The 15,053-nt window shown below is 38.1% G+C and overlaps 1 protein-coding gene across 1 annotated transcript; it reads left to right on the forward strand.

Annotated features, from left to right (window-relative positions):
- The first annotated feature begins 1,959 nt into the window (after window positions 1-1,959).
- Window positions 1,960-13,673, forward strand: slco1d1 (solute carrier organic anion transporter family, member 1D1). Its single transcript, XM_085137986.1, has 15 exons — window positions 1,960-2,174; window positions 2,364-2,470; window positions 4,291-4,432; window positions 4,654-4,786; window positions 5,038-5,162; window positions 5,328-5,474; window positions 5,761-5,859; window positions 6,327-6,578; window positions 6,967-7,131; window positions 9,396-9,591; window positions 9,747-9,912; window positions 10,045-10,226; window positions 11,206-11,270; window positions 11,356-11,473; window positions 11,736-13,673. The coding sequence occupies exons 2-15, from the start codon at window positions 2,420-2,422 to the stop codon at window positions 11,944-11,946; spliced, it is 2,052 nt and encodes a 683-aa protein (XP_084994112.1). The 5' UTR covers window positions 1,960-2,174; window positions 2,364-2,419; the 3' UTR covers window positions 11,947-13,673.
- Window positions 13,674-15,053: the final 1,380 nt, after the last annotated feature.

A 15,053-nucleotide genomic window follows, 5' to 3' on the forward strand; every position in this document is an offset into this window, starting at 1 on the left:
ATATATATATATATATGCGTATATATATATATATATATATATATATATATATATATATATATATATATATATATATATATGCGTATATATATATATATATATATATATATATATATATATATATGCGTGTATATATATGTGTATATATATATATATATTAGGGGTGCAACGATACACAAAATTCACGGTTCGGTTCGGTTCGATACTTTGGTGTCACGGTTCGATATTTTTTCGATACAAAAAAATGTTCATGCCTTTTTAATTTGTCATTTATTAAAATTATAAATATATAAATTAATCTATCTGATCGAGAAATCCCTCATCTCTGGAAAAGAGAGTTTATTACAGAGAAATGTCTCTTTCCAAAATAAAAGCTATACTATACGCTTCTTCTGGGCTATATTCTCAGCAGCATATTAAACATATCAGGTCCCCATAAGGAGAATCATGTGCTAACAGATGTCTAAATGACTCGGGTAAAGTTTGTAGCATGCATGCTTCCACTTGTCTTTGCACTAGGATGATGTCGGAGTAAATGTACAGTCATATTTGTTGTGTTCCCACTAGTGCTGAAATTAATTAATCTGAAATGACGTTAACGCCACAACACGGCAAATCTCCGTTAACAAGCTACCGCGGATCGCCCCGTGCGTGGGGCTGGACAGCCAACACGTTAACGAGCTAACGCACTAGTTCCCACCAATGTAATTGAGCATTGCGTGGCACATCTAACATACTGTTTTACTTTTGTCCATGACGCGCTTACCTTCAGGGTCATACGTCACATGAAAACCAAAATAGTTCCAAAGGCCAGATCTGAATGAGGGTGGGGGAGGTTCAATTTGCCATGTTGCAAGGAGAGCTTAGCTTCTGTCTCGCTAGCTTGCCCTGCGCTCAGTGAATCTGCGTTCGACTACTCCGCCTAGGCTGCACTGTCGAGCGCAGATCCACTGAGCGCTCAACACAGACAGCATCATCAGAAGGAAAGATGATAAAATAAATTAAAAATTTTGTATTGGTCGATACATATGCATACCGAACCGAAAGCACTGTATCGAACGGTTCAATATCGATACGAGTATTGTTGCACCCCTAATATATATATAGGATTTGTAAATTCTTTACAAATCCTACCATGTGAATTCATGGATTTTTTTTTCACATTCTGTCTCTCACAGTTGAAGTGTACCTCTGGTGCAAATTACTGACCTCTGTCATCATTTTAAGTGGGGGAACTTGCACAATCGGTGGCTGACTAAATACTTTTTTGCCCCACTGTATGTACACACGTGTGTGTGTACATATGTACACACGTGTGTGTGTACATATACACACGTGTGTGTGTGTGTACATATATACACGTGTGTGTGTGTACATATATATACACGTGTGTGTGTACATATATATACATTTTGCTGCAAATTTACAATAACCATAATGTTTGCAGATAGTTTAACAAACAACTGTTAACCCTAAAAAAAAAAACATCATTTCACAGCTTTATTGACAAGTTTCCAGTCTGTCTCACAAAGGTGACAAGTCATTGAGATTTGATGTGATTTGCCGTACTCACTGAGAAGGACATGCAGAGAGAAAACCATTGTTAAAGGCTATCAATAGGACAGGAAGACTTTGATCACATCTTTGAGACACCCAACCGTACAAAAAGGCCGAGTTTCTCCGGAGGAGGAAAGTATTTCACTTTGAAAGCAGCAGACCAACAGAAACAGCAGGTTTGTATTACAAGAAGTTTTGACCCGTTTCATGCTGCTGTTTGTTGTCTGTTCCACAGGATGGCTACTCAGGAGGCTTATGAAGTTCTCAGAGGAGGATGTGCGGGTCTGTGAATGTGTGTGTGTGTGTGTGTGTGTGTTTGTGTGTTCAGTGAACTTCTGAACCTTTCTATGCTGCTCATACAATCACTCGATGAAAGCCACCACTGTTGTCACATTTGTATTTGTGTGAAGGAGTGGCTGTGTGTGAGAGTTGAAGAGGTAGGATGACTTTTTATTGACATGAAAACAAACTCACATGAGTGGCTGTGTTACTAATTACAGGTGATGTTCACTTGTAATTTGTTAAAGATAAGACTCCCGTTTTCAGCACAAAGTCCTGCGCAAAGGGACAATAAACCTTCCACCGCCATCCCTCAGACGACCACTGCTGGTTGTCAGGTAAGTGCACATTTTTCTTTGAGACAAAATAGTTGCGTTGATCTTTTTGGGACAAACTCTGGAAACAAATCAATGCACTGACTATGTAGTTTTGCAGCTAGACACCTTTTAGGATGTTACTACCTGAGACAGTATCTAGAAAACTTTAGGGTTTTTTTTCCTGCTCGTAATCTTGTTGTGGCTTTTCAGGTCTTGTGCTATTCCATTTTCTTCTGTCCCGGATTTCTCTGAAGCACGGCAGCATCATGAGCGTAGAATCCAAGAAAACACGTGAGGCATGCTGCTCCAAGCTTAAGGTCAGAAACCCTCGCTGCTTTAATGACTGGAAATTTAAATGTAAACGTGAATGAGCCAAAAGGCAAACCTATGAAAGCTCATGTTACTGTAAAGCTGCTTTTATCATCTTTGTGGAGAGTTAGAAAGCAGGCATTAAATCCAACTTTGAGTTTTTTTGTTTCTTGTTTGGGGGGGGGGGGGGGGGATATGGCTGTGAGATGTTTTAATTAAATGCCATTTACTGATGTTTACTGCCCCATTTAATCAACAACGTGACAGTTTAATAGTCCATTACAGGCTTATTTGATTTATGTTACATTGCACGTAACAGACTGCAATTTAGAAAACACAGGGTACTAACAGCTGTAAAGTAAGTTGATAATGCCTGTTTGCTTGTTTGCATTGTGTTGTTTTCAACAAAAAGTCACCAGCGCCCCTTGGGAAAGACTGAAATGTCCCTGAACTGTTTGTGGTCATTCACAGTTTGCTCTGTGACCTTCAACTCGAGTCCCTTTTCAATCATTAACGATCTTACCGTCAAACGTAAAGCTGGATGCAAAGTTTGCATTCCTAAAATAAAAATAATAAATCCCAGGGTCTCCACTAAATGTTACCTCATATACAGTTTATGTGCAATTTAACCTTTTAAATCGATGACCTCCATTAAAACCAAGTGTGTCATATTTGATTCACGGCTTTTTGTCAGAAGTCTTCAAAAAAATAAAATAAAATAAAATAAAATAAAATAAAATAAAATAAATGCACGATGCATTTTTAAGGAACAAACTGCAAGTTTTTTTTAAAAAAATGCCTGATGTAGTAAATATGATACAAATATTAAATTTTTTTATATATGTTAGAAGGCTCAATAAACACACCATCCTTAATTTTCTATCAATTATTTTATGGTCCAAAAGTTTAAAGGGTTCCGTTCAGTGAGATAGTTAAGAGAAGAACGTGTTCAGCGATTAGCTTTTCATCAAGCTGGATGCATTATATTATGCTAAACACTTTTTTAAATGTAGAACACAGTGCACATCTATAGCAAAATGTTTGTTGTCTGTTTAACATTTTACAAGTTATGGGTTTTCTTTTTTAGGGTTTTTTTTTTTTGTATAGCAGCCAAAAAGCGTCTTTTTTTGGCTGCAATGCAAAGAGAATTGTTTCTAACATTACCTAAACTGGTTGCAAAGCTTGCATAGATGTTCTTATATTTGTAAAGAATATGCTTGCTCATTACAAGAAAAAATATTTCTTAGAAAGAGGACTAACCAATCTAACTGAAAGGGATTGTTAGAGTTAATTTTATCACCAATGGTCTTGGTCTTGATTCGTACTTTGGGTAGGTAGCTAGCGATTGTTAGAAACAATAAACAGAGTTTGTCTAGTGCTTAATGTTTTGCCCTGATGGGATCAACAGTGGGATCATCTATTACTCCCAGTGGTGTGTGCTACAACTTTGACAAGATCAGTTCAGGGAAGATGATTGATAAGTGATGAATTAGTGTGGTGGGTTTTTAAAATCTGTTGTAACCACTCTTATTCTGGTATCAGTACTCTAATCCCATCAAATGTCACTTAATGTCAATCACTGGTAAAAGCATTTGTGAAGTGCTGTGGGTATGTTTAGTGTGTGAGTTGATTCTATTATGGGAAACACTGTCATTCACCTCCCTATAGGTCACATCAGAAGAAGGGATTACAATTCAATCATCCAGGTCACAACAATCATTTTGACTGTTTAAAGAAGTTCTGAGGAACCATTTGGAAGCTCTTTCCAGTAATCCAGTGCAATTAAATCTAGAAAAGCTCAATCTAACTGGTCATGTGTGTTTTCCAGCTCTTCCTGGCCTCCCTGGCATTTGTATATTTTGCCAAAGCCTTTGCTGGAGCTTACATGAAGAGCTCCATCACACAGATTGAAAGACGGTTTGATATCCCAAGCTCCCTGATTGGTGTTATAGATGGCAGCTTCGAAATGGGTATGCGCCTTTTTTTTTACTGAATGCAGCATGTTAGCATTATGGTTTATATCAACTACAGGAATTTATCTAATTTATTGACTACAAAGCACAAATTTCAGGTTATGTTATATTTAAAGCAAGATAAGCAGACTGCTGAACTCTCATGCCTGGCAAAGACTGTAGCTGTTCATTGATTCATTCCATAATCATTCTTAGTTGTTTTTAATTCTTCTCTACAGGCAACCTGCTCATCATCGCCTTTGTGAGCTACTTTGGTGCCAAGCTCCATCGTCCCAGACTGATTGGAATTGGTTGTCTGATCATGGCTGTGGGATCCTTCCTTGTAGCCCTGCCTCACTTCTTCCAGGGACAGTCAGTACAAAGTTTCATTCTCCTTCATGAATATAACAATGAACCAATCAAATAATCAGATTACTAAGAGTTATGTTGAGCTCCCAGAGAATAAAGACTGGAAATGTTTGATAAGATTCATAAATGCCCAAAAGCTGTAATCGCATAAAATGGCTAAAAGTGCATGTGTGTTCTATAGCATCCAAGAAATGAAGGAGTATGTGTACTTACATGTTTCACAATTTTCAGATAATACTTTGAATATTTTCCAGGTATAAATATGAGACCAGTGTGTCTCACAAAGCTGCTGTCAACAGCACTGAGACCATCCTGCCCTGTCTGTCCAACCACAGCATGACTGATGCAGATGACACACTTGATGCAAAGACCAAATTAGGTATTTAGCAGCCACATTCCCTGCAATGGATCAGAAGTAAGATCACTCAAGTCTGAAATAGACTGTTTTGGGGTGATTTTAGTCATTTTTCTGTTTTAGATTTTATACACAATTCCGTTCATGATATGCACAATGTAAAGTCAAGTTTCTCCCCCTGCCCCCCAGAGTGTGAAAAGGCTGCTGGTTCACCCATGTGGATCTATGTATTCATGGGAAACATGCTGCGAGGAATTGGAGAAACTCCCGTCATGCCACTGGGAATTTCCTATCTGGATGACTTCTCCAGAGAAGAGAACACCCCTTTTTATTTGGGTTAGTCATCATTTACGGTTTTGCTGTCTTTCACTGTTTTCATGCATTTTAATACTTTTCACTTGTATTTATTATTCCTCTGTTTTTTTGTTGTGAGAACCTTCACAGAACTTCACAGACATATCCTCTGTTTTTTGACATTTCTTTGACCTTGTACTCAATTATCCCTCGGTGTTTCCTCACTGCCTAAAATCCTAAACAGTTCAGAAGGCCGCTGTACTCCTCCATCATGGCCAAATCTCAAACTGCTCAATACTTATCTTCTCTTTTCCGCTCCGTTTGCCAGCCTGCATCCATACAGTAGGAATCTTGGGACCTATGTTTGGCTTCATGCTTGGGTCCTTCCTTTCCAAGATTTACGTGGACACTGGATTTGTGGATTTAGGTATGGTATTACAAAAAGTAATTTTTAGTATTTTGTAACAAAACTGTTTACCTGCGATGTTAGTAATATCCTGATTGAAGTGTTTAATTAGGCAGAGAAGACTTCTGGTTGACTTGAGCAACACTGAAACTCATTCGTGTCTCAATTTAGCAAAATGTTTTCTTCCATTTGGACTTTCTAACACAACATGACATTACAAAAGTCAAACCATTTCTTTACTGACAAATTATGGGTCTACCAGAGGCAAGAGGATTTCACAACACTTCATCTTGTTGACATAGTTGACATAAGCTCTTTCTTCACTACTTGGATTAGAGCTATTGACATTCCCTGAGCCAGAGAACTGCATCCATACTTCTACTAATGACTAAGCTGTTATGACGAAAAGGCTTAGAAGTCACTCATAAAAGTCCTACAGAAAAAATGTCTGTAATAACCTGCGGTCTTTGCCTTTCCCCTTCTTCCAGACACCATCACCATCACCTATAAGGACTCCCGCTGGGTGGGAGCCTGGTGGCTGGGCTTCATAGTGACTGGCACAGTGGTTCTACTGTCTAGTATCCCATTTTTTTTCCTCCCAAAGTCTTTACCCAAGCAAGGACAAGAGCAAGAGGAAATTCAAAGCAAAAGCACAGAGCTTGCAACAAAGACAGAGCAGGAACAATTCCTGCCAGAGGAAACCCAGGAGAAACCCGTCAAATTTCAGGAAATGGCTAAAGGTAATTCACTGCTCAGTAGAGCATTTAGCCTAACAGATCTTAAAGAAAGTCTTGTGAAAATGCATAATTTTGTAGATATAACTGCTAGATTCAAATTCCCATTTAGTATAATTAGAGATTACTATTAAATTTTGATCTCAAAAAATCCATCATGAAAAGTATTAAACATGATAAATAGTACATTCTCACTGGGAAAATGAGGTTTAGTAACGAGGTAATTTATGTCATTACAATCAGGCATGCCTTACAAACCCTAACCTGCTAATAGATAGTTTATACAATATTTTAACACAGCAATAATATTTTTATTTTACTTTATATTTACTTAGTTTTATGTGTCTATAAAAGTATTTTCCTCTTCTGTTTGATGTGCTTTGTACTTCACCAGATTTCATTCCATCTCTGAAGCGACTCTTCAGAAACAGAATCTACTCGCTGATTATCCTTGCCTCCCTCGTGGCTGTCAACGGCTTTATTGGCCTGATCACCTTCAAGCCAAAGTACATAGAGCAAGTCTACGGCCAGTCAGCCTCCAAAGCCATTTTCCTCATAGGTACGGAGCAAAAACTGGCTTTCATTCACTTTCTGTTTTGGACGATCTGATATCCTCGTGTTGGCGTTGTTCCCACATCATCATAATAAATGTTGTTCCAGGTTCAACATCGCAAGTGACCTTCTTGTGACGTCATACTTCTGCGACTTCGAAATACCCACCTTAAAACAAATTTTCTTCACTTGTGCCCACCCCTGTCTGTCAATCCAGTGCTCCGCTTCACTCGCGAGAAACCGCCGCCTGTCCGCCGAATTTGAAGTCCTTTTAGGATACTTTTTAAACGGTAAGCATTATACATATGTTCCTCACTTGGCTTGCTGTTTGTTTGCTAGTGATAGGCTACTTGACGACAGCATTAGCTAACCAGTGTTCTCTAGACCAATGTTCCCCAACTTTTTTGGTGTTTCGTGGCCCGGGGGTTGGGTCAGGCAAAATTGCAGTAGCTTCCTTGATCATTTTACAAACATAAGTGAATAGAATTTGAACTAAAAGGCTAGACTAATGGTTGTGTGCTGAATCTATGAATCGAAATATCACCTGGAAACATAATTAACTGGTCCATAGCTGTGAAACTGGACATGAGTTCTTGATTCTATGGATATTAACAGTAATCCAGAAATTTACAAATTTGTCCTGGGCCATCGTGTTAATGTTTTCCCTGGGCCATCGTGTTAATGTGGCTGGGTGGTGGCTGTAGCTCAGGCAGAGCAGGTCAGCCACTAATCAGAAGGTCGGTGGTTCGATCCCAGGCTGTCTCCTGGTGCCAAATATCCTTGGGCAAGATACTAACCCCATGTTTGCCTACTGGTGGTGGTCAGAGGGCCCAGTGGCGCCAGTGTCCGGCAGCCTCGCCTCTGTCAGTGCGCCCCATGGCAGCTGTGGCTACAATGTAGCTGCCATTGCCAATGGGTGAATGACTGAATGTAGTGTAAAGCGCTTTGGGGTCCTTAGGGACTGAGTAAAGCGCTATACAAATACAGGCCATTTACCAATGTTTACACGATGTCCCAGGGAAAACGATGTCCCTGGGGACACTACACTGTAATGTTAACACGATGTCCCAGGGAAAACATTGGTAAATGGCCTGTATTTGTATAGCGCTTTACTTAGTCCCTAAGGACCCCAAAGCGCTTTACACTACATTCAGTCATTCACACATTCACACACACATTCACGCAATGGCAAGCTACATTGTAGCCACAGCTGCCCTGGGGCACTGACAGAGGCGAGCCTGACAACATTTTTATGACAGCTATATTCACCTGTACATTTATTATATATCATAATACATCGACACGCAATTCTCTGTCTGGAGAACACTGGTTCGCAAGTAGCCTATCACTAGCAAACAAACAGCTATCCATTTCAGCCATTTCAAGGAAAATATATGTATAATGCTTACCGTTTATTAAAGAAAAGTATCTTGAGTGGAATTCAAATTGCTGGATCGGCGGACAAAAGGCGGTTTCTCGAAGAACATTTGTTTTTGAAGGCGGGTATTTTTCGAAGTCGCAAAAGTATGACGTCACAAGAAGGTGATTGGTCACTTGTAATGTGGACTCTGGAAAAACATTAATTATGATGATGTGGGAACAACGCCAACACGAGGATATCAGACCGTCCTTCTGTTTTCTGCACTATGTAGCCCAAGGCAACTGAAACAATGATGTTATTGAAGGGAAGTCTGATTGCGAGTGATAAGGCAGACTGAAAATGCAAGAACTACTCCTTCTCTGTGTGTGTGTGTGTGTGTGTGTGTGTGTGTGTGTGTGTGTGTGTGTGTGTGTGTGTGTGTGTGTGTGTGAGCTAGAATGTTTGTCAAGTAGCATTTAATTACCGAGTGGCTAACCGGCAGGGTTATTGTTAGAATATGAATTGTTCTATCACCAAACGTTATAAAAACAGTTGGCTGCTGAACAAACCCATTTAATGCAAACAACTTTTGTGTGTACTCAGTACTCTGCGCATGAATGGACATAAATAGACCTACAAAGTCTGCTTATGGTACATTGCTGCAATTGCAAGAGCTACTTGCTGGATTGTGAAAACATTATGGAGTTACCTTTTTGTTAAAATAAAATTGGTTCAGAAAATATACGGAAAACTGGAATTTATGCAGTTCCTAAATCCACTTATTTTACTATTCAAGTGCTCCTGTTTATGTGTTACAAGCTGATTTGCAGAACGAAAGTTACTATGACAAAGCTAAAATTTCGACACACTGAAAAGCTTCATGTTTATAACATTTCCATCCTTCCTTGTAGGTATATTGAACCTGCCAGCGATAGCTCTGGGTTTCATCACTGGAGGTTTTCTGCTGAAGCGTTTCAAGTTGGGTGTTGTTGGAGCAGCCAGGGTGGCAATTAGTGCTTCTTTGGGGTCGTTTTGCATGTTTGCCGTTCAGATTTTCATCCAGTGTGACAATGCAGAGGTGGCCGGTCTCACCATGTCATATCAGAGGTGAGTGGAATGGACACACAAGCCTATTTGTTAAGCTAGGTTACACTAAATTTTTGAAAGTTAAATAGTTTATTTTAGTCTTATAAACTAAAAATATGCTCATAAATGTCTCCACTGACAGTGTTAATGTGTCTTTACTTGTCTGTCTGTACCAGCGTCCCTCAAGTGTCCTACAACCCACAGACTTTGCTGTCTCAGTGCAATGGACAATGCTTCTGCTCAGTGAAGCACTGGGACCCGGTCTGTGCATACAACGGCATGACTTATGCCTCACCCTGCCTGGCCGGCTGCCAGACCTCCACCGGAATGGGCAAAGAAATGGTGATGATGGTCTAGACAAACAGAGAGCTTAGAACAGATAAATATTTACTGTGAATAAAAAAAAAAACAGCTCAAACTCACCGACAGACCACAATTAAGGCTAATTTTTAACTTTTTCTTCTTGGTTTTTAGGTGTTTCATAACTGCACCTGCATTAATGAGGCAGGACTAGCTGCAAACACATCTGCAGTGCTGGGCCAGTGTCCCAGGAAGGATGATTGTGACATGAAATTTAAAATCTACATGTCGTTGTCTGTAATTAGCGCCTTCATTTCTGCCTGTGGAGGAACGCCAGGATACATTGTTCTGCTCAGGTGCGAGACACAATTTGACTAAAGAACATCTGCTTCTAAGTTTGTGGTTAAGCAGATGTTCAAGCTTTTAGGGGTAACAAAAATCCATTTTTTTGTGGAGTTATAGTTTGGCAAACATGTATATACAATATGTAACCAGTGTTGGGAAGGTTACTTCTAAAACATATTCCACTACAGATTACAGAATACATGCCCCAAAATGTATTTTTAACATATTCCATTATGTTACTCAATGAGAGTAACGTATTCTGAAAACTTGCAGCAATCTTGTATAGAAAACTATTCCCCATGGATATAAAACGGGTCCACGCTGGGCCCGCGCCTCCGAACCGTAGTAAACGGACCTCTGGACCTCATTTTTTTGAATAACAACTGAAGAAAAGACTGCTGTGTAATCCATTTATTTCAACAAAGTAACTGTATTCTGAATACCACCTTTTTAAACAGTAACTGTAACGGAATAGAGTGACTCATATTTTGTATTTTAAATATGTAACGCCGGTACACGTATTCCGTTACTCCCCAACACTATATGTACCATATACTGTTTATGGTAGCAAAACCTGGTAAGATTTTTTATTAAGTAATTTCATAAATAAACCTTATGTACAGTTTTGCTGAAATTCATCACCACTCCATCTACTTTGCATATACTCTGAACATATGCAGAGTAGATCATGTGTGAACTATAATCACTGAAACTGGAACCGAAGGAAATCTGCTCCTCAAAAGACCTGTTGTTTTAAAATGTATTAGGAAAAAGTTAGCAACTCTCTTTTTAAAAAAGAGAACTACTATGTACACTAAATATGCCTACAGTTGCCATAAATTTTGCCAGTTGATGATTTCTTTTTTTTTTCTCTTTAAATTATCTGATACTATATTAATTGAATTTAAAGTTCCAATCTGATACCACCTTATTTTGTGTTTTAATGCTCACATGTGTATCTGATATGGTATAATTTGGTCAACAATTCAGGTCTATACAACCAGACTTGAAGTCACTGGCTTTGGGTATGCAGACACTGATCATAAGAACTCTGGGTGAGTACTAAAACTAAAACCCAACCCACACATCGAGCCTTTAGGGGTAAAATTGTTTTTTAATCACATGTGATTTGTTTCACAGGTGGCATCCCTCCACCTATATATTTTGGAGCACTGATTGACCGAACCTGTTTGAAGTGGGGTACAAAGCATTGCGGTGGCCGTGGAGCATGCAGACTCTATAATGCTAATGCGTTTAGGTACAGTTAAATCTTCATCATTGTGCTTGAATATGTCACTTGTAATGTACCACAGTTTAATTACCTCAATGCAGTGGTTTCTAACCAGTGAAGTGACAATCTTTATATTTTATAGAATTTTGTGTACCTAAACTTGCACACAGACAGTTTGACTTGTACAAATATATGTTTTATGTAAACAAAAATGTTTAACATACAAATTAGAGCAAGCAATCAGACAGATGAATTTTCAGTAATTTGTTACGATGTTCTTTACTTTCAGAGTTACATACCTAGGAATGATTATTGGATTCTACTTCTTGGCCAACACAGTGTGGGGCTTCCTCTACTACAGCATTGTCAAGCGACAGAAGAAAATAGCACTGAAGAATCAGTCCAAAGAAAATGGACAGGAGAGTAATGCAGTGACCAATGGACATGCCAATATCAACATTGCAGACGTAGACGACATGGGCATGGAGTGCACTATTTAATGTGTTTTAGGAAGACCACACTATTGGTAAATACAAGTGAATGCCTGCATATTGTGCTGCATCCATACTGGACCAAATATCGGTCATTCTACAGCATCAGTACTTTTCGGAATTAAGCAGTAAACCTCGTTCTTTCAGGTAACAAAGCTCTAAAATGTAACAAAGCTTAATAAAACTAAAATGACACATTTTATACACTACATGAACATGCAGTCAAGAAAACAGAGCAGGGACACATGCTTTTCTTAATATGTGTCAGCAACACACCTGAGCAGAAACACACAGCTCATGTATGCTGAGACAAAGTAAGAAGAAAACGTGTCAGATTTTCGAAACAAGCTTGTCTCCGTTCCTCTGTTTAAACTCAAACAGCATTAGGTCAGGTAAAGCTAACAATGTCTTACCCTACAAGCTCATTTTAACAGTGATTTTGTGGAGTACTAGTTTGATAGACATGTATATACTATATGTACCACATACTGCTTGTGATAGCATAACCTGGTAATAATTTTTTATTAGCTAATTTCATAAATATACAATATAAAGTTTTGGGGGAATACACTTATGTGCAGTTTTCTAAAAATCAATACCACTCCTTTGTCTATGTGAAGTCTCTTACCTTAGTATAACACAAAGAGTAGAAACATGGAAGAATAGGTAGCCGTCTAAAGGTAACAAACACCTCTAGCATCTCTAAATCTCACATCTGCTCAAGTATGTAGAATAGAAACTCCAGAAGTCACGGAGAGTTAGCTGTGCTACAGTATTTCCTAGCTAGCACCAGTGACTTTGATTTACAACTACGAAAAGACAAACAGCATATTGCTAACTGTGTCTTATAGATACTGGATCTTACAGCTAGCCTTGCTGCAACAGTAATTTTTAGGAAATATTCTAAGTCCGGTTCTTACTAAGTTAGAGAATGGACTTAGCATATTTCCTAAAATGTGAAATTAGTAGAGTAACATATTATTTTATTAAGTCTATAAGTTTATTTGTACTAAGTTACAGTAGATGTGACAGACATTTACATGTTTTCAAATAAACATACAGAATAGGATCTCAGTATCCACTGAAAATGTGAATTCATTGTTTGAATGTCCTTCCTGAAATATTAATAATTGAGCTGCTTTATATACGTGCTAATCAAACTGATTGTGAAGGCTCATTAGCCATTCAGAGGCTGTTTTGCACCAGCTCCAGACGAGCTCATCAGCCATGTTTCCAGTTTAATACCTTACAAACTTTGACACACGTTTTTTAATGCACATGCATTTTGAGCCATGAAGGAGAGGGAGATGAGGGGGCCATTGAAAGTTAGTTGCATTTAACAGCTTGAGGTAACCTTTATTCTGAAAAGGTTGCCTTTCAGACACATATGTTACATCACATTGTAACACACAAATCCAAAGGTCGTGAGAGTTCACAGAATCCTCGACTCAACAGTGTTTGCTTGGAAAAAGTTCACAATGATTGAGGCAGTGGACTAAGAGTGAGTGAGATAAATGAGAACTTTTTATTTTGTTTTACTTTCCTACACCACGGTTGTTGTCTGAATTTATTATCAATCACTAGACAAAATTACTAGCAATAATGATGAGTTCTATATAGTGTTGGATATATTTGAGTTTGTCCGTACATGTTGTTTGGAAATCTTTTCAACCTTTTTACAATTTCTTTTTATCCTTGAAAAATATCTCTTGCATTAAAGACCAGTTTTGTCCAGATACATTTTTTTCTGCATTTTTTTGAATAACAACTCATTTTATCCTTTCACTCTAAAAGTGACAGAATTCTCTATACACTCACTAAGTTATGAATCAACAAGCTCTACAATATGTTACATCATTTAAAAAAGAGTAGCAATTAATAGTGACAAACTAACAGGTAAATACAATATACAAGACAAAGTAAGAATTTGTGCAATTCTTTATGACCACCTTTATTCTTCGACACAGCCTGAACTCTCTTAGCCAAGCTTTCCTGTAATTTCTTCAGGAAGGGTTCTCCATGTTTGTGAAAGAACATTCAAAGCTCTTCTTTTTATGTTGGCTGCCTTTTGTATAAAAACGTAACAGTTCCACTGTAACAGTTCCACTGTTGCGTAACAGTTCCAAAAATGTAACAGTTCCACTGTAACAGTTCCACTGTTACGTTTTGTTATATATATATTTTTTCCTATTTCTTTAGAGCATGACTTTCAGATACTGTTTATCTGTTGGATATGAACTTTAAGGCCTGCCACATCTTTTGTCTTCCATTTGTCCAGTTTTCCAAACGTTTTTAAGAACACACTACACACCATGGTGAACTTTGCTGTTGCTGGCCTTTTTCGTAAAATAAACAAAAGAAATCACCATTAAACATTAAAAATGTTCTGTCCAAAGCTAAATGATTTCACTGAATATTGGACCGAAAAAGAACCGGACTTGCTGGAAATCCCAGAGAACTATTTCTCAAAAACACTTTAGAAAACTACAATAAAGTCTGGCAAGGTCACCACTGTGGTTATGACTCTTTTTTTTTTTCAGTGATTCAGTCTCTGTGTTTCCAGTTGTGAGTCTACAGAGCCGTTTGAGAACATTGATTCAGAATGATTCTCCTGAAATAAAAAGAAATGTTGTGCTTTCGCAGTCATTTCAGTGTTTTTCCGGTACTTGCTGTCACTGTTTTCCTGTTTCTTTTTTTGCATTTTCATCACGTTGCCTAGTTTAAAGTTGAAGGTTTGGATTACATAACCTGGCTTTTTAAAATTACATAAGCTTTTTTAAACAAACATTGACTATCCTGTGTTTAATTTCCACTTGCTAAATACTGCTACCCTTTCTCTTATTGGCCTAGAGACTATGTTTGAACTTGAGCCACGCTGTGTAAAGTGTTATAAATGTTATAACCTCCCTTATGTTATTACTTCTAATCACCTTTATTGCTAAAATGACTATTTGACCTGTTTTAGTTTGGTCTAGATAAAATTTAAGATGTTAGCTTTTTTATGTTACACTTTTAATCATCATGGTAAAACAGTTAACTGAATCCCATGACATGCTTAGTAGCATTAAGTGTTATCTCATTTCACCTGCAGGCTGTGCTCTACACAAGAAAATATC

Source organism: Neolamprologus multifasciatus, chromosome 17 (genome assembly GCF_963576455.1).
Source record: "Neolamprologus multifasciatus chromosome 17, fNeoMul1.2, whole genome shotgun sequence".
NCBI lineage: Eukaryota > Metazoa > Chordata > Actinopteri > Cichliformes > Cichlidae > Neolamprologus > Neolamprologus multifasciatus.

Coding starts and splice junctions, on each gene's coding strand:
- slco1d1 (XM_085137986.1), top strand. CDS start 2,420: ATGAGCGTAGAATCCAAGAAAACACGTGAGGCATGCTGCTCCAAGCTT. Junction 6,579..6,966: donor ATTTCAGGAAATGGCTAAAG/GTAATTCACTGC, acceptor GTACTTCACCAG/ATTTCATTCCATCTCTGAAG. Junction 11,271..11,355: donor ACTGATCATAAGAACTCTGG/GTGAGTACTAAA, acceptor TTTGTTTCACAG/GTGGCATCCCTCCACCTATA.